The sequence below is a fragment of the Callorhinus ursinus genome, unplaced genomic scaffold (assembly GCF_003265705.2).
Source record: "Callorhinus ursinus isolate GAN/ISIS: 27379988/994484 unplaced genomic scaffold, GSC_fseal_2.0 scaffold2, whole genome shotgun sequence".
Classification (NCBI taxonomy): domain Eukaryota; kingdom Metazoa; phylum Chordata; class Mammalia; order Carnivora; family Otariidae; genus Callorhinus; species Callorhinus ursinus.
In genome coordinates this window covers 33,170,132-33,187,790 of record NW_027397064.1, presented here as the reverse complement: position 1 = coordinate 33,187,790, position 17,659 = coordinate 33,170,132, and the positions used below count along the sequence as shown (strand labels likewise).

At 39.9% G+C, this 17,659-nt stretch overlaps 1 protein-coding gene and 1 pseudogene across 5 annotated transcripts in view; one reads left to right on the top strand and one right to left on the bottom strand.

Annotated features, from left to right (window-relative positions):
• The window catches only part of LOC112807663 (aldehyde oxidase), a 78,938-nt gene that overhangs the window by 17,498 nt on the left and 43,781 nt on the right, over nucleotides 1-17,659 (top strand). For all 5 annotated transcript variants that reach the window (XR_012374672.1, XM_073880292.1, XM_073880287.1 and 2 more), the window contains 10 exons: nucleotides 3,565-3,654; nucleotides 4,332-4,412; nucleotides 5,002-5,146; nucleotides 6,021-6,113; nucleotides 7,101-7,252; nucleotides 7,446-7,539; nucleotides 8,858-8,967; nucleotides 9,973-10,157; nucleotides 11,131-11,293; nucleotides 12,714-12,806. Coding sequence is in view for 4 of the 5 variants with exons in the window: in XM_073880292.1 (XP_073736393.1) it covers nucleotides 3,565-3,654; nucleotides 4,332-4,412; nucleotides 5,002-5,146; nucleotides 6,021-6,113; nucleotides 7,101-7,252; nucleotides 7,446-7,539; nucleotides 8,858-8,967; nucleotides 9,973-10,157; nucleotides 11,131-11,293; nucleotides 12,714-12,806 (1,206 nt within the window). In the remaining variant the exon portion in view is untranslated. The remainder of the gene's footprint in view (nucleotides 1-3,564; nucleotides 3,655-4,331; nucleotides 4,413-5,001; nucleotides 5,147-6,020; nucleotides 6,114-7,100; nucleotides 7,253-7,445; nucleotides 7,540-8,857; nucleotides 8,968-9,972; nucleotides 10,158-11,130; nucleotides 11,294-12,713; nucleotides 12,807-17,659) is intronic.
• On the bottom strand, nucleotides 15,416-17,574 carry LOC112836219 (nuclear speckle splicing regulatory protein 1 pseudogene; annotated as a pseudogene).

The window sequence follows — 17,659 nt, the reverse complement described above, 5'->3', positions numbered from 1 at the left end:
TATTAGAAGTTAGTATGGATATGTTTATATACACTTGGTTCTTTTTCATAACACTTAGCAATATTGATTATACATTATGTTTCAACTGGTAGTCACCTGTTTTATTTAATAGTTAGTAGAGGGGACTTTGCTTCCTGCCTGGAATTTGCATTTCATCTCCAACTTCAGCAACTCACCTCAGAAGACCAGTCCTTCCTGGGCTGGACCAGCTGCTTTTCCACCTAGGTGAGGACCAGTACCAGGCTAGACTCAATAGAGGAGTGACATCAGCAAGATGGTGAAATGGGAGTTTTCTACTCTCTTCTTCTCAAAGAACACCAGTTTTGACAATCACTCCTGTGTAAGAGTGACTTATGGAAGTCGAGGAGTCCAGTGGAGAAATCTCATTATACCAGTGGAACAACAAGAACAATAAATCCAAGATTGTAAGCATTGAAGAGAGTGAAAGGAACAGTTTCACTTTATGTGCATCATCCTTCCCCCAAGGTGGCACAGTTCAGTGCCAAGTCAGACCTTCTTGGCTCATGATTTATCCCATGGGGGAATGTGAGAGTATGTGAGTGGATATCTGGCTTCCCCAGCTGTGTGGACACTGCCAGAGAGGCCCACTTCTTTCTCACCCCATCCAGAATACTGAGGAGTGCTGGGGGCAGGAAAAGGTGGGAGAAGAGCAGCCAGGGCTCTGAGAGGGCATCAATAGAACATGGATCCTACTAACCATGAGCAACAAGAAAACACGGAAAGATAATTCAGCAAGATCAGGAAAACAATATATGAGCTAAATGAGAAGTTTAACAGAGAGATAGAAATAATAAAAAAGAGGCAAACAGAAATTCTGGAACTGAAGAATACAATAAATGGAATTAGGAACAAGACAAGGATGCCCACTCTCACCACTTCTGTTCAACATAGTACCAGAAGTCCTAGCCAAACAATTAGGCAAAAAAAAAAAGAAATAAAAGGCTCCAAATTGGGGAAAAAGAAGTAAAATTGTGCACATGACATGATTTTATGTATAGAAAACCCTGAAGACTCCACCAAAAAAATTGTTAGAACTAATCAATGAATTCAGTAAGGTTGCAAGATATAAAATCAACATACAAAACTCAGTTGTGTTGCTATATACTAACAAGCTATCAGAAAGATTAAGAAAACAAATTCTATTTATAATAGCATTGAAAACAATAAAATACTTAGGAATAAACTTAACCAAGGAAGTGGAAGATCTATACACTGAAAACTATAAGACATTGTTGAAAGAAATTGAGGAAGACAGAAATAAATGGAAAGATATCCCATGATCATGGATTGGAAGAAATAATATTATTAAAATGTCCATACTACCAAAACAACCTACAGATTCAACGCAATCCCTAACAAAATTCCATTAGCATTTTTCACAGAAATAGAAAAAAAATCCTAAAATTTGCATGTAACCAAAAAAGACCCTAAATAGGTAATACAATTTTGAGAAAAAACAAACTGGATACATCACACATCCTGATTTCAAACTGTTTCACAAAGCTATAACAATTGAAACAATATGGCACTGGCATAAAACAGACCCACAGACCAATGGAACAGAATTGAAAGCCCAGATATAAACTCATGCATATACGGTCAACTGATGTTGACAGGAGTCCAAGAACACAATCGGGAAAGGATAGTCTCTTCAATAAACGGCTTGGGGAAACCTGAATGAATTGTACCCCTACTTTACACCACTCACAAATGAACTCAAAATGTATTAAAGACTTAAATGTAAGACCTGAAACCATAAAACTCCTAGAATAAAACATAGGGGAAAAATTCCTTGACATTGGTCTTGGCAATGATTTTTTGGATATGAAACCAAAAGCACAGGCAACAAAAGGAAAAATAAACAAGTGGTATTATCTCAAACTAAAAATCTTCTGCACAATGAAGGAAACAATCAATAAAATGAAAAGGTGACCTACAAAATGGGAGAAGATATTTGCAAACCATTAAACATAGGGAGTTAACATCCAATTATATAAGGAACTAATGTATCTCAATAGCAAAAAAAAAAGTAATTTGATTAAAAATGGGCAAAAGATCTGAATAGACTTTTTTAAAAAAAGGCATACAGATGGTCAACAGGTACTTGAAAAGTACCTGACATCACTAGTCATCAGGGAATTGCAAATCAAAACCACAGTGAGATACCTCACACCTGTTAGGATGGCTGTTATCAAAATGTCAAAAGTTAAATGTTGGCAAGGATATGAAGAAAAGGGTATCCTTGTATACTGTTCATGGGAATGTAAATTGGTGCAGCCACTATGGAAAACAGTATGGAATTTCCTCAAAAAATTAAACATAGAACCACCATAGGATCCAGCAATCCCACTTCTGGGTATATATCTGAAGGAAATGAGATTAGTACCTCTAAGAGATACCTGAACTCCCATATTCATTGCAACATTATTCACTATGTGGAAATAACCTAAGTTATTCAATAGGTTATAACTTATATATAACTTATAACCTAAGTTATACCATCAACAGATGAATGTACACACACACACACACACACACACACACACACAGAGAGAGAGGAATATTATTCAGCCATGAAAAAGTAGGAAATCCTGCCATTTGCAACAGGATGGGTGAATCTGGAGGACATTATGCTAAGTGAGATTAGCCAGATAGAGGAAGACAAATACTGTATGATCTCACTTATACGCAGGATGTAAAAAAGAAAAAAAGTTGGGCTCATAGAAACAGAGTGTAATGGTGGTTGCCAGGGGCAGGGACTGGGAGAATGAGAGATGCTGGTTAAAGGGCACAGGACTTTGGTTATAAGATGAATAAGCTCTGGGTATCTAATTTACAGCATGGTGACTATAGTTAATAACATTGTGTTGTGTACTTGAAATTTGCTGAGAGAGTAGACCTTAATTGTTCTCACAACACACACACACAAGGATGGTAACTATGTGAGATGATGGATGTGTTCCTTAACCTGATTGTGGTAATCATTTAACAAAGTATGCATATATAAAACAATCACATTGTGGGGCGCCTGGGTGGCTCAGTCGTTAAGCGTCTGCCTTCGGCTCAGGTCATGATCCCAGGGTCCTGGGATCGAGTCCTACATCGGGCTCCCTGCTCGGCAGGAAGCCTGCTTCTCCCTCTCCCACTCCCCCTGCTTGTGTTCCTGCTCTCGCTATCTCTCTTTCTCGGTCAAATAAATAAATACAATGTTTAAAAAAAAAACCAATCATATTCACTTTTTTTTTAAAGATTGTATTTATTTATTTGTCAGAGAGAGAGAGAGCACAAGCACGGGGAGCGGCAGGCAGAGGGAGAAGCAGGCTTCCCACTGAGCAGGGAGCCCGATGTGGGGCTCAATCCCAGGACTCTGGGATGATGACCTGAGCTGAAGGCAGATGCTTAACTGACTGAGCCACCCAGGAGTCCCCATATTGTGTGCTTTAAATATATAATTTTATTTGTCAGCTATACCTCAAGAAAGCTGAAAAAATACTTAGTAGAATCAGCAACAAAATCTCGATTATTTGTTTTTTCACCCACTAGACTTCTGGCTGCTGTCAAAGTAAAGAAAATGGGGTTTGCTATCTGGATCAGGGAATAAATGAATTACCAGAACTTGAAGAAGTAAATAAGGTCAGTGAAATGTAAATTTTTTATAAGGCTTTCTCAGGACATGAACAGAACCAACTTACTTTCAGGAAGAATAAATGGCTGCCTAACTTGACTCATTTGATGGATTTCAACATGTACCCCCCCATTCTCAATCTTCATCCCCCCCCAAAAAAATCTGTCTTAACAACTTTATTCTTCATTCCAGATATTATTCTGGTCAAGTACAACTATCCATAGGAGAGAAAACACATTGATCGCTTAATGTCTCTTAGTTTTGTTTTGTTTTGTTTTGTTTTGTTTTTAAAAAAAGCTTTTCAAGTCTTTTTTCAAGAGCTAGAAGCAAAGTGAAGACGTTAGGGAAATGGAAGAACTGGCAGAGGGAGAAGTGATAGGTGGCAATTTGGGGAAACACTCTTGTTCTCAGCTGCTGGTGCCTCCTCTGTTTTCCCAGACTGCAAAGAAAATGTTTGCTCAGGAAGTTGAGCTTTGGAGGACCATTGGCATCTGCACTGAGTTGCTAGTAACCAGGTCTGTGTTAGAGCCCTTGACTTAGAACCCAGAGAGTGTGGCTGGCCAGTTGGCTTTTTTTCTGTCTGCTGTATGTCTTTCTTCTTCTGACCTCATTCCACAAAGATTTTAAAGTAGTTAGAGTTGTCTGATGATAATAACTCCTGTTACTTTCTTTTTTTTTTTTAAAGACAAGTGCAAAACTCTTCTCAGAAGAGCAGTTTCTGCCATTGGATCCAACTCAAGAATTGATATTTCCTCCAGAGCTAATGGTAAGGCAAAGTTGAGCTCATTATAGAGGAATTCATGGTGAGATGTTTAGGAAGGGTATTGTTTATGGATCCTTTCAGAAGGTGATTGATTGGCAAATGCCATCTGCCATTCTTAACCCAAGGTCTAAATAGTATGGGACTAAGGCAGAGATGAGTGAATGAGGGTAGAGCCATCATGAGGGGATAGTTGACTGTTAAAGCAAGAAATTGTATCTATAAGAAAATGTCATCACAACATTTATAAATGTAGATATGTTTTCTACTTCCAGCTTTGTTGAAGTTTATTCTTCCATAGAATGGTTTGACAAAAGTAAGCATATTAAGATATTTTTAAATATTGAAATAAATTCCTTTGAGATATAAAAGCAGCAAAGGTAGATATAGGAGAACAGTCTCCAGAAGGAATAAAATATTTTTATATGTTTAATCTGAACTCTGAGTCCTTAGTAAAGTTTTACTTTTAGGTCACTTTTATTTTATTTTTTAAAAAGATCTCCATTTCCTTTCTCTGTTTCCTATCAAAATGGGGCAGAAACAGGTGAAAATGTTGTCATGAGATGATCTTGAATCCCTCTTGCTGTTTTAACAGATAATGGCTAAGAAACAACCACAAAGGACCAGGATTTTTAGTGGTGATAGAATGACATGGATTTCTCCAACGACCCTGACGGCACTTCTAGAAGCTAAATTCAACTATCCTCAGGCCCCTGTTGTCATGGGGAACACCTCTGTAGGTACGTAGAACCCCAGGGACCTCTTATGAGGGAACTGAGGAAAGGGACTTTGGAGGAAAGAACCTCATATATACATGTTCTCAGGAAAAACAGTCTGAAAAACACTTTTAATTGTTTAGACTTGACTTCCTCAGGGTTGCTCAAGAGACTTTCACAACTTCCATGAGATAAGTAAATTCCTCTTGCCCAGAATCAGAGCAGTGCATAGAGTTGCACCCAGGAGATCTGCTTCATAACAACTCAGAAGTAGCAGTTCCAGTGACAGCTGTCCTTTCTTTCCATGTGGCGATTGATCTTGGGCTCATATTTGAAGTTACTCTTTGTTTCCTTTTTCGGTGGTATCTTGATAGATATGAAATGGTTTTCTTACACTGCAGTTACTGGGTCTCTCTATTATGTCTGTTGTGAACTCAGTTTGACTGCCTACTTCTTTGAGGAATCTCCCAGTGTCCTCCCAAAGAGAATTTTGAGTATGCCACAAGTCCTCTCATACTAGTCAGCCAAGACTTCAAGCTGACGAGTTCAAAGTATCCTCCGAGTTCAGTGGAAGTCCATCTGGCTTGTCTCTGGGTGATTTGGCAATGAGCAGACCAATGGAAAGATCTGTAATTTTTATGTATTTAAAGATAATCACTTTTTTTGAGAGAGAGAGAGAGAGACTGTGTGAGCAGGGGAGGAGGGGCAGAGGGAGAGAGAGAATCTTAAGCAGGCTCCACGCCCAGCACGGAGTCCCACCCTGGGCTCAATCTCACAACCCTGAGATCGTGACCTGAACCAAAGCCAAGAGTCAGACACTTAACTGATTGAGCCACCCAGGCACCCAAAGATAATTGCTTTTAATCACAACTTCAAAATTTTTTTTTCTAATCCTTAGGGCCTGATATGAAATTTAAGGGTGTCTTTCATCCAGTTATAATTTCTCCTGATGGAATTGAAGAACTGAATTTTGCAAACTGTTCACATAATGGTGAGTTCTTATGGTCCCTGTTTTCTTAGTTCACATTCATTAATCAATTTATGTCCTTTGTCCAGCAGACAAGCAGAAAAAGAATTATTCCTAATTATAATATACAGAGATTCTCTCCTTATAAAAATGATAACATTCTGGAGGAGACCCAGGGAAGAATTCTCTATAGTTACATGAAATACTAATTGTCTGAATAGTCTACTGAAAAACGTTCTATGTCTGCCTTATCAGAGAAATGTAGCAACTGTTCAATGAAGGGTATTGTGCTAAGTCCTGGATAGATGATAAAGATAAATAGAACACAGTCTTTGCTCTCCAGAAGCACAGTAGTTAAGAGAGCAGGTTTATATATTGAGCAGTTTACAGACTGGCTCATCTCTTCCCACAAAGGAAATTGATTTAATGACAATGATGAGAAGTAATATAAATGTGGGTTTGGAGTCTTGCTCTGGAGTCTAATTCTTGACTATTTCGCATATTAGCTGTGAGAACTTAGTTGAGTTCTGAATCTCAGTTTCTTCATCAGTGAAATAGGGCTATTCTCTCAAAGATTTCTTAAGCTTCAAGGAGATTCTGTGAAGCATTCAGCATAGTAAAAACATTTAGCCTACATCACCTTCATCACTACCACCACCTCTGCCTTCATCACCAGCATCACCAGCATCACCTCCATTAACACTACCACCAGCACCACCTCCATCATCACCTCCGTCACCTCTACACCTTCATCACCAACTCCATCACAACCACCACCACCATCATCACCAGCCCCATCACCTCCATCACCATCTCCATCACCTCCATCACCACCACCACCATCACCTCCATAATCTCCACCACTGCCTCCATCACCACCACCACCACTACCATCAATAAGCAGAGCAGCAAGTATCCAGGAAAAAGATCCCATGTCTGTAACTTTGGTCTAATGACATTAACAGGTCAGCAGTGATCACACTGCATTATTTATAAATGATTTCACTTCAGAGCTGACCTTAGGTGCTGGCCTCAGCCTGACTCAGGTGAAGTACATCTTGGGTGAAGTAATCCAGAACCTCCCAGAGGAGAAGACACAGATGTACCGAGCTCTCTTGAAGCATTTGGGAACTCTGGCTGGATCTCAGATCAGGAACATGGCTGTATGTGTTTGATGATGGTAAACTCTGGCATACATGTCTTACGTGACTCTCTCTGACAAATCATGACATTCTTTGTTCTTTTAGAACAGACAAAAAATAATAATTCTCCAAAACCTTGCTTAATCCTTACTTTATCAATTGTGTTTTTATAATTATATAAAAGGTATTGAAAATAACTCATTATTTTAAAAAGTCTTTAGGGGGCCATATCGTGAGCAGGCACCTAGATTCAGATCTGAATCCCCTCCTGGCCGTGGGCAACTGTACCCTCAACTTGCTATCAAAAAGTAAGTGACAACTCCTTCTTGGAGATTATTAAACCTGCTCCTCTTACCCGTTTTTCCCTCTGGGGAGGCAGGAGGTCCAGTTTTGAAAATGACTATTCTTTGTAATATTAATAATTTTCTCCACCTTTCTGGATGCTGGAAATTTGCCTAGTCTGTTCCTAATTCCATACACTTCCAATGTCTTCGTCGCTTTCTTTTGAGGCCGTGTGCTAGGTATTTTCCTGTACTGGTCACCCAACATTGACCATGCTTTGTTGGTTAGTGTCCTGCTGTGACCTGAGTAGTAGAGAGAACTAAAGTCTGTCGAGAACTACAGAGCCCCTTTGTTGAAGACTTTCTCCAGGTGGTACAGGAGGGTTGTGGCACCCCTGTCATGTTGTGCGCTCATACTTAATTGTTCACTGATGGAAGCCTACAGACCTTTTTTTGTTGAAAATGGTTGGGCTCCATTCTGTGTTTATGTGAGTTTTGTTTTTGAACAAAGTCCAGGGCTTTTAATATATTTCTGTTATTCCAACTTGGTTAATAGTTACTGCTAATTGGTCCCTTATAAATCTGTTTTTATTTTCATTTAAAAATATGGACTAGCCTTCTATTACCTGCATTGTTAAATACCTACTCTTCATATCACCTAAACCACAAAATTATCTTAAGGAGGAAGGTTAGTATTTAGAGTTGTATGTTCAAGTAACATCCCTTTAAAACAATCATATGATGAGAAACATATCTTGTGATGTGAATGTAAACATCAAAAGCTTATTAGCTTTCATCCTAAAGTCATACTACATTATAGCTTTAAGTGGTTCCTCCCCCAGTGTATTGACTGGAGAACAGAAATTCTTTAGGTGCTGGAGAAAGATATAAAAAAAATAAGTCAGCACTTCACTAGTATACATTTATTAAAGGCAATTTATTTATTCATTACTGAATGTAGTAGGGTTCCTGGTTATAAACAATACATGTTTGTTGAGTGACTTGATCAGAATATCAAGAGGGATATTAATATCTACTGCCTGCTTACAAAGCTCAGAATGAATTTTGCTGTTTGGGAAGAGGACTGTTCATGTCCTGTTCTATGTGATCTCTGGACTACTCTGCTAGATACTTTTACTTATAAGCAAGCAAAGAAGCAAACAATAACAACAACACAGTTGGGACCTAGCCACAAGATGCCATTGTAGGGGGAAATATTTGCTAAGTATAGAAAGAACACTTTTTTTCCCAGACAACCAGTTTCATCAGATATTTGGTAGAATTGTTCCCAAAGTTTTATTGTTTAACAGAACAGATTCCAGGAAAGTGTCATTTCTTTCCACAGAAGGAAAACGACAGGTTCCTTTAAACGAGGAGTTTCTCAGAAGGTGCCCCAGCACAGATCTGAAGCCTGAAGAGGTCTTAATCTCAGTGAACATACCCCACTCGAGGAAGGTGAGAATGTCCTTTCAGTCTCGTGCTTTTACTGTGAGTCTGAAGCTTGTTAATTCCAACACATGGTGAGTTAAGAAAAGGTGTTGACTATTTATAGGGGAGATTACAGTATTTGTGAGTACTTTTTACTTGTGTTATGCGTTCCCTGATCATTCCTAGAATCAAGAGACCTTTGTCTCAACCATTCTCTGTCTGCCTCTCTGTCTCTCTCTGTTTCTGTCTCTACCTAACCCAAACTCTGAAGTTACTTCCCTATAGATGTTTATAAATTCTTTGACCCATAAGGCTTTTCCCTAAAGAAGACTTGAAAATATTCTCTACCTATATCTTGGGGTTTGAAAGAGGCTAAAAAAAAAAAAAAGCACTTCCAATAGAACTTAGGGGAAGGAAGGACTTTGGACTCAAAGTGAATTCAGACTCAAGACTGAATCCTGGTTTCAGGATCTGTGACCTGAACTTACTACCAAAGCACTCTGAGGCTTAAATTCCTCATCTATAAAATGGGAATAATCAAGCCTGCCTTGAAGGGTGTAGTAGTTTGCTAGGGCTGCCATCGTTAAGGAACCATAGGCTGAGTGGCTTAAACAACAGAACTTTATTTTCTCACAATTCGGAAGGCTAGAAGCCTGATATCAACATGTCAGCAAGATCAGTTTCTTCAGAGGCTTCTCTCCTTGGCTCGTAGATGAGCATGTTCTCCCGTGTCTTCCCATGGTTTTCCCTGCTTATGTCCAAATTAATGCTTGTGAGGACACCATCCTGTTAGATGAGAGCCCACCATAATTACCTCATTTTAATGTAAATACCTCTTTAAAGACAGAGTCTCCAATTACAGTCCCGTTCTGGAGTACTGGGGGTTAGGACTTTAACACAGCAATTTTAGGGGACATGGTGCAGCCCATAACAGAGTGTGACGAGGGCCTGAGAGGCAGCGTACATAAACTGTTTCGTGCATCGTGGTCACTCACTGTATTTCTGCACGTGCCACCTAACTTTCGCCTTTAGTGGGAATTTGTGTCAGGCTTCCGACAAGCCCAGCGGCAACAGAATGCTCTCGCCATCGTCAATTCGGGAATGAGAGTCTTTTTTGGAGAAGGGGGTGGCATCATCAGAGAGTTATCCATCTCCTATGGAGGCGTCGGTCCGACCACTGTCTGTGCCAAGAATTCCTGTCAGGAACTCGCCGGAAGGTATGGCATCCTGTCCTCAGACTCCAAGTACTGCAGCAGCTCTGTGTGTGGTAGCACACAGTTACAAGAAGAAAAAGCCTCACTACCTTCCTATTGAATGGCATGGGATTCCAGTACAATCTCATGATGATTTCCATGTGTCTTGATGAGAGTGAATTCTGAAGTGGGCATCATGTAGTCTGTGTGCGTGCGTGCGCGTGCGCGCCCGTGCGTGTGCGCGTGCGCGTGTGCGTGTGTGTAACAGAGAGGGCAGAGGGACGGAGAAGGAAAGAGGGAGAGACCCCATCTCCCAATTGTACAGTAGACACAGTAAGCAAAATAAGAAAATACGCATTTTCTACCATGAGAGAATAATTTACCACGATAAAAAATAGACTGTGGGAGTTTGTTTTATAATAAATGGCTAAAGTCATTGCTTACATGACTTTTGTTTCTATAGATAATACTAATAGCTGATATTTCTGGAGCATTTACTGGGTTATCAGTTACCATTTCAAAGGTAAACAAAGAGGAATGGTTAAAAGTATGAACTCAGTCAACCCCGATTAACTGTGTGATCGCAGTCAGCTTACTTAACCTTACAGAGCCTTTCCTTCTCTGTCAAAGGGCGATAATCATCCCCACCTCATAGGATTAAATGAGTGAATATATACAAGGTGCTTACAACAGGACCAGGCATGCAGTAAATATTCTAGTGATATAGGGGTCAGTTACTGCTGGGGTAACGACTTAACACAAGTTGTCATTTCTTTCTCATGACATTCCAGGAGGTAAGTTCTACTCTCATTCTACTTTTACTGATGAGGAAGTGGTGGGCCTGGGCCAGACACCTTGAGAGTCAAGGACTGTGATTTGAACGTGGGTTGCCCAGCTGTGGAGCTTTTATTCTTATTCCCTGCATTCCACTGTCGTTATTTGTCTCACACACGAGCTGAGCCTGTGAGGTGATGAGTCTTCTCTTTGATTCCCATAGGCCCTGGAATGAAGAGATGCTGGATGCAGCTTGCAGGCTGGTTCTGGACGAAGTTACCCTTCCAGGCTCAGCTCCGGGCGGGAGGGTGGAATTCAAGAGGACTCTCATCATCAGCTTCCTCTTCAAGTTCTACCTGGAAGTGTCACAGATTCTGAAGAGGATGGTAAATGGAACGACCACGTTCATGATTTGAACATACTTTCAGTAGAACATCTCTCCCACTTGTTGGGTCACCTTCACGCATTTGACTCTCTTCTCTGGATTCAGCTTCATTTCTCTCACCTATAAGATGATGATGGCAGCCACTCCACAGGTTATTGTGAAATGGATCATCACAGGAAAAGGGCTCAGTAGGTCCCTAGCGCTTCAGAGGTACATGGGAAGACTGCCTTGTAGTCGTCTTGGTGGTAGTAGTGATCACCCAGGCATTCTTTTACTGGTCTCCCTCATGCCAAACAGTTACAAGATTGTTGGCTAGGGAGGACACAGCTAAAAGGGTTTCTCTGAATAAATTTTCTGGACCCAAAGGGAACTTGAAGCATACTGGCCTCATTAATCCCATGCTACAACCAGCTGACCAAACTAGACTAGAAGCCAAGAACAGTCTTCATGTGGTATAGAAATTAAAGCGGTATGACCCCTTTAATAAAAGTCACAAAGTTTTCTCTTAATATTGCTTCTGAGGGTATTTTTTTATTATAGATGGAGTCAACTAAGAACCAAAAGGGTTGTATCCAGTTTCTGAGAATGGAAGATTGACAGTGTCTAAGTGACATACTCTCACCAGGCAATCAAAGGAGGAAAAATAAAGTCAACTGTAGACTCTTCAAATTAATAGCAAACTAATACAATTTCTTGGGTAAATCAAGTGATACCACTTAAAGCTTCTACCTTGTAGTCTTTTGCCTTCCATTCAACCTCCTCTAGTCAATATTGCTCTATTAAAAATAGTAGCCTTTGTTGGCTTTAATTTTATACTAAAATTTTTTAATTGTAAAAACTAATCATTACGTATACTGTTGAAAGTCTTGTATAAAGACCCAGTGATCCATTTCTCTCAGTTCCCAAAAGTGTTCCTCCTAGGACCCTGGGCAGCTTCCTTCTGTGGAGTTGTGGCAGGCATATAGCCCTCTGCATTTTCCTTCCTCCCCTGTTGACCAGGTGGTGCAACACAGTTTCACATTCCTTCGCAGTGATGTGTTTTGGCTCTCACTTTTTTCCGGCTTGAATATTCTCTTCCTTTCCATTTTATTTACTTAGCTCCTATCTTCCTGTTTTATTAGTTTGTAAGTCCTCAAATCATTTAGGAAAGCATATGAGAGGATCATAAGAAACATAAAGATGTTGCAAGTCAGTGATCTGTATTCAGTTGGTGCTTCATAATGTGTGGTATTAGGTATGGGCCTTCCAGAGCATGTGTCCTGATGGTCAGGGAGCTGTTGCTACCCCCAGGGTTCTGCGCAGAGCAAGTACCTGCTAAATGTTAGACTTCCAAGTAGAGTTCCTTGTTAAGAACCATGGTAGCCTCCCTACCAAGACCATTCGGGCCTATTTTAAATATCTATAACGGTTCTACCTTTCAGGACCCTGTTCACCATCCTAGCCTTGCAGACAAGTATGAGAGTGCTTTAGAAGATCTTCATTCCAGACATCATTGCAGTACATTCAAGTACCAGGTGAGTGGCATTTTTTTTTTAATTCAAAGGGCCTGGCCTATAACTCCTTCACCTGGACACTCCACTAACCTCACAGTGATTCTCAAGCTTTCTAAGCTCTAGCTCCCCTTCTGGTGAACTCAGCCTTCCATAGTGTTAATTACAATTTCAAACTTAATGAAAAATTATGATGAAAAATAAAACTAGCAATGGCAGTTTTTAAAAAAATGTCTTCTTTGATCTTGAAGTTCGTCTGTTTGACTCTGTGGCCTTGTACCACTGACAGGCATGAGCTGGCTAGCCTGCCATACACTTTCTGCCCTTGGCGTTGTGGAAGCCAGAGCACAACCAAAGTCACATTCTGTGTCAAGGCTGGGGGCTGCTTTGATTTCATTTATAGAGGAGCAGGAAACACAGCCCTTGGAGGTTGGTGAAAATGCAGTAATGGTTTTTTAAAAGAGCTACTGATTTACTTTTTTTTTTTTGAATAAACAATTCTATATGCAGTGGATACATTGTTGAACACTACATCTGAGACTAATGATGTACTGTATGTTGGTTAATTGAATTTAAATTAAAAAACAAGTTTGCTTCCCCAGTCTCTATTCTCCAGGTATCTTTTCTGTGAGTTACATTTAGAGTTTGAATCAAACTAAGGTCTAAGAGCTATTCAAGCGCTCCTAATGAAAGCTATTAGAACAGAATTCCTCATGACTTTCAAATGGAGTTTTCCACCACAACATCATAAAAATGCCTCCTGAAGTCATCCTGTTGGTAAACTGGATAAGATTTGATGTGTTTTTCCTTGAAATTATTATCAAGAAGCTTTACCTTGAGAGTTTTATTCAGTCAAGAACATGAGGAGGCTTTTGAAAGCATCAGTTCATTGAATCTATTGCTGGATTTAGTTGTAAAAGCTGGGGACGGTATGTCATAATGAACGTTGCAGTTGGTATATATCTCTTGAGGTTTTAGGTTCAGGATGTTCAAAAATTTAAGGACACCAAACTCCATTGAAAGTGATGATATTGAAAGTTTTAAAAAGCTGCAATCTTTCCTGGTATTCTGCAAAATATGGAAGCTGCAACCTTCAGCTTATGAATACCCTAACCTTACCTTCACGATGGAATAAACCTCTGAAAGGAACAACAACAACAAATTAATGGGCATTCAAATCATCCATAGAAAAGTGACAATCTTCACACAGTAGATAGTCAAAAAAGGGAGCTTGTTATTATAGAGTGCAAGACTGAATTTTGGAAGCAGTTTATCTCCCACAGAGATGAGTTTTCTTTTTGTTTTCCTGTGGTTTTTTTACACACACACAAATATCTGCATTGCTAGAGCATCTTCAGCTCTCATGACAAACATTTCTCCCCAAATCAGTTCATTTCCTTTGAAAGTATTTTGACACCGTTTCAGGAGATCACCATTTTGAAGAGACAAATTCATTCCTCTGTGGTCCCTTCAGCCACATAACAAGCAGAAATAAGGAGTCGGGTACAGCCTCTTTCACTGGTAGATTCACCCAAACTAACTACCAAAAAAAAAAAAAAAGTATATCTTCAGCTAAAATAATCAGCTGCATTTTTTATTATAGACTAGTAAAAAGATATATTTTGGGATTTTTCTTCAATCTTTTCTCAGGCCTCACCTAGCAGGATTTCAAAAGGCTTTTTTTTTCAATGCTATGATGTGTTTCATTATTGACAATAAAAAGTATTATGTTGTAGAAAACTCCCAGAGCCTTCACAGGTACTTAAGGATGTGTTTCCTTAATGTTTAAGCTTATGAATTACCTGGAATTTTGCTCTTCAGGATGGAAAAAAAATCCCTTAGGATTAAAAAAAAAAATGTGGGTGATTTTTTACTCAAATGTTCAAGTTGCAAGCCCGCCACGGAATCCTAGCATGACACGTTGTGGGTATTTACAGAGGGAGTTGATCCTCACCATCTGGAACACAAAAAACCATACTTGATGGAGCACTCATAACATTTTTTTTTCCCTTGATCGCCATCTCAGCTTCTCAAAGGAGAGAGACCAAAGGCCTGCTGAGAGCATTTGGTCCTGAGGACAGAGCAATGAGCTGTGTCACTGGGGCTGGTGTATGTGGGAGCTGCTTCAGATCCCCTTCCATGCCTGAACGCCCATATGTAAAATTTCCTCTCAGTTTCCCTCTTTGCCTACATTCATGGCCTAATGTCTATCTTTATTTAACGGTGCCTGGGTCAAGTCCTAAATTATTTTTCTTCATAATCTTCTGCTTTCTAGTTGTGCATTATGTTCTAGTAATTACAAAATTGAAGTTTACATTTAAATGAAACAAATATGGACACTAAAAGTATGCCTATGGGTAAGTGTATATTTTACTGTAAAACAGTAAATTTTGTGTGAGAAAGGAGTAAGTTCATAGCATCCACACATGTGTCGTGTACCAAGTTAATTTTAGAAATCACTCTACTTTCTGCATATAGTTGTCAGTCAACATTTGGCTGATATTTTATTTTTATTTTATTTATTTTTTTTAATTAAAAGATTTCATTTATTTATTTGACAGAGAGAGACAGTGAGAGAGGGAACACAAGTAGGGGGAGTGGGAGAGGGAGAAGCAGGCTTCCCGCGGAGCAGGGAGCCTGATGCGGGGCTCGATCCCAGAACCCTGGGATCATGACCCGAGCTGAAGGCAGACGCTTAAAGACTGAGCCACCCAGGAGCCCCTCAAATCCATATTTTTATCTAGAATACAGTATTTATAAACCTAACACCTCCCTGCAACAAAACCAACATTATTAGGGGAGTTGTTTGAATTATTTTTTAATGGCTACAGTGGAGCCCATTTTCCTCATTAAGTAACTATAGGGACGTAACATTCTTTAAGTTGCCTGAATACAACCAAGAATGTGGTATTGGTAATATATATATCAATTCACTCAACATTCAAGAAAAAAGGACTTATTTTTTACTTAAACCAAAAATGAATTCTGAAAATATATTAAAAAACACCCTCCCAACCACTGTTAACACACTCCTTTGTGCCTTCACACAGCATGGTCAAGGAGTTACAATTTTTGTGCTTCCACAGGTCTTTCTATCTGGGCAGTTACCAGTCGTCTTCTTTCTCAATATATGTCTTTGCATTAACCCGTGCCATTTGCCTGGCCAGGTACCTGTCTCTAGCCGACATTACAGTCTCTTCATTGCTTCGCTTTGCGAACTTGTTCCCCACCTCACGTGGTCTCTCTTGTTCTCTGCCCATCTCTTGGCCTCCCTCTGTGAGTATGTGTTTTGCTCCCAGGGATGTTTCAGAACTGGTGGGTTTTTCTGGGTTTCTTTCTTTGTCCTTTTCCATATTTCTCATTTTATTGGATCTTTCCTGGTCAAGAAACCTATCCTTTGCCCTAGAATTTGGGCTGCTTTCTTTTTTGTCTCGGCTTCTTTCCGAAGACTGAACACTTATTTCTCGTTCTCGATCTCTGTACTTACCACTGTTTTCATTTCTTTCTTTCCTTGCTTTCATACGCTCTTCCTTTTCTTTGCTTTTCTCTTCCTTCTCTCCTCCTTTCTCACTGTGTCGGTCATGATCATTCCGTGGTCTATCTCTTTCTTGTTCTCTTGGGGAGTATTTCTCCCTGTCTTTCTCCCTTTTCCAATCTCTGTCATTTCTTTCTCTTTGGTCTCTTCCCCTCGGTTTATCTTCGTGTTCATGCCTCTTCCAGTGAGAAGCTCTGTGACTGACCTCTCTGTGCCTCTGAGAATCCTTCTTTTCTTTTCGGAAACCACGGTCAGTGTAATAGTTCTCATGATCCCTGGATTGTCTCCCTTGGTGCTGATCTTCCCTTTTCTCCTGAACTCCTGACTTGGACCTTTTTGTGTGGCATTTGGTACCATGCTCTCTTTCTTCACTAGAAGACCGTGAGTGCGCTTGATTTCTCTGATGCTTGGAGTCACTCTCGGAGGTCTCTGTGACCTTTTTCATTCTGCAGTTCACTTTATTATTTTCTTCCATTTCATCATCCTCACTATGAGCATAAAAGTCACTGTCTGCATCTGGGTTTTCCTCTGCTTGCACAACAGTTTGGAGACTGCATTTCTCACGTGGTATTCTGTTCTCCAAACTTACTTCATCAGAATAACCCCTTGATTTCTCTTCCTTTATCCCAGACCTGGCTTCACGAAAGCTGCATGTAGGTACTTCCTCTTCAGCAACTGCTTGATTTAATAGGTGTCTATAAAATCCACCGAGATCTTTCTGCTTGGTTATGTCCAAACGTGCTTCGAGTGCAGCAGCCCTTTTCTCTCTTTCTTCCCCTTCAGCTCTCTCTTGCGGTTTTTTCTTATAGGCAGATGTCACAGATGCCTCCTTATCATCAAATTCTCCCTTCTCCATTTCTCTTTCTCTCTGTATTTTTTTTTCCATTCTCTTTTCCTGTTCCTTTTTTCTGATCTCAACTGCTTTTAGTAGGTTTTGAATATACTTGGGCTTTTGGTCTTTTCCCAAAAGCAATTTGGGATTATTTTCCTCCTTTTTTTCTGCATTTCATCATAAATACTGTCATATTCATATACGGTGGAATCTTCTGCCAGGGCCTTCTGGATTTCTAGTTTGGTCTGTTTCATTGCTTGCTTCTTAGCAGCTTCCCTCTGAAGGCTTTCACTCACGGAGGTCTCAGCATCATCATCAGAATCATTCCCAAACACTGATGGTTTTTGCAAAACAGGGTGCAGCTGCTGTGCTTTCTTTGGCAAGATAAGCGCATACTGCCTGCCCGGAATCGCCATCTTGCTCCCGTCTCCTGGCTGATATTTTACTGTCATTTATATTATGAAGACAGTAGGTTTTTATTTTTTCCCAATAACCAGTAAAAATGCTGAA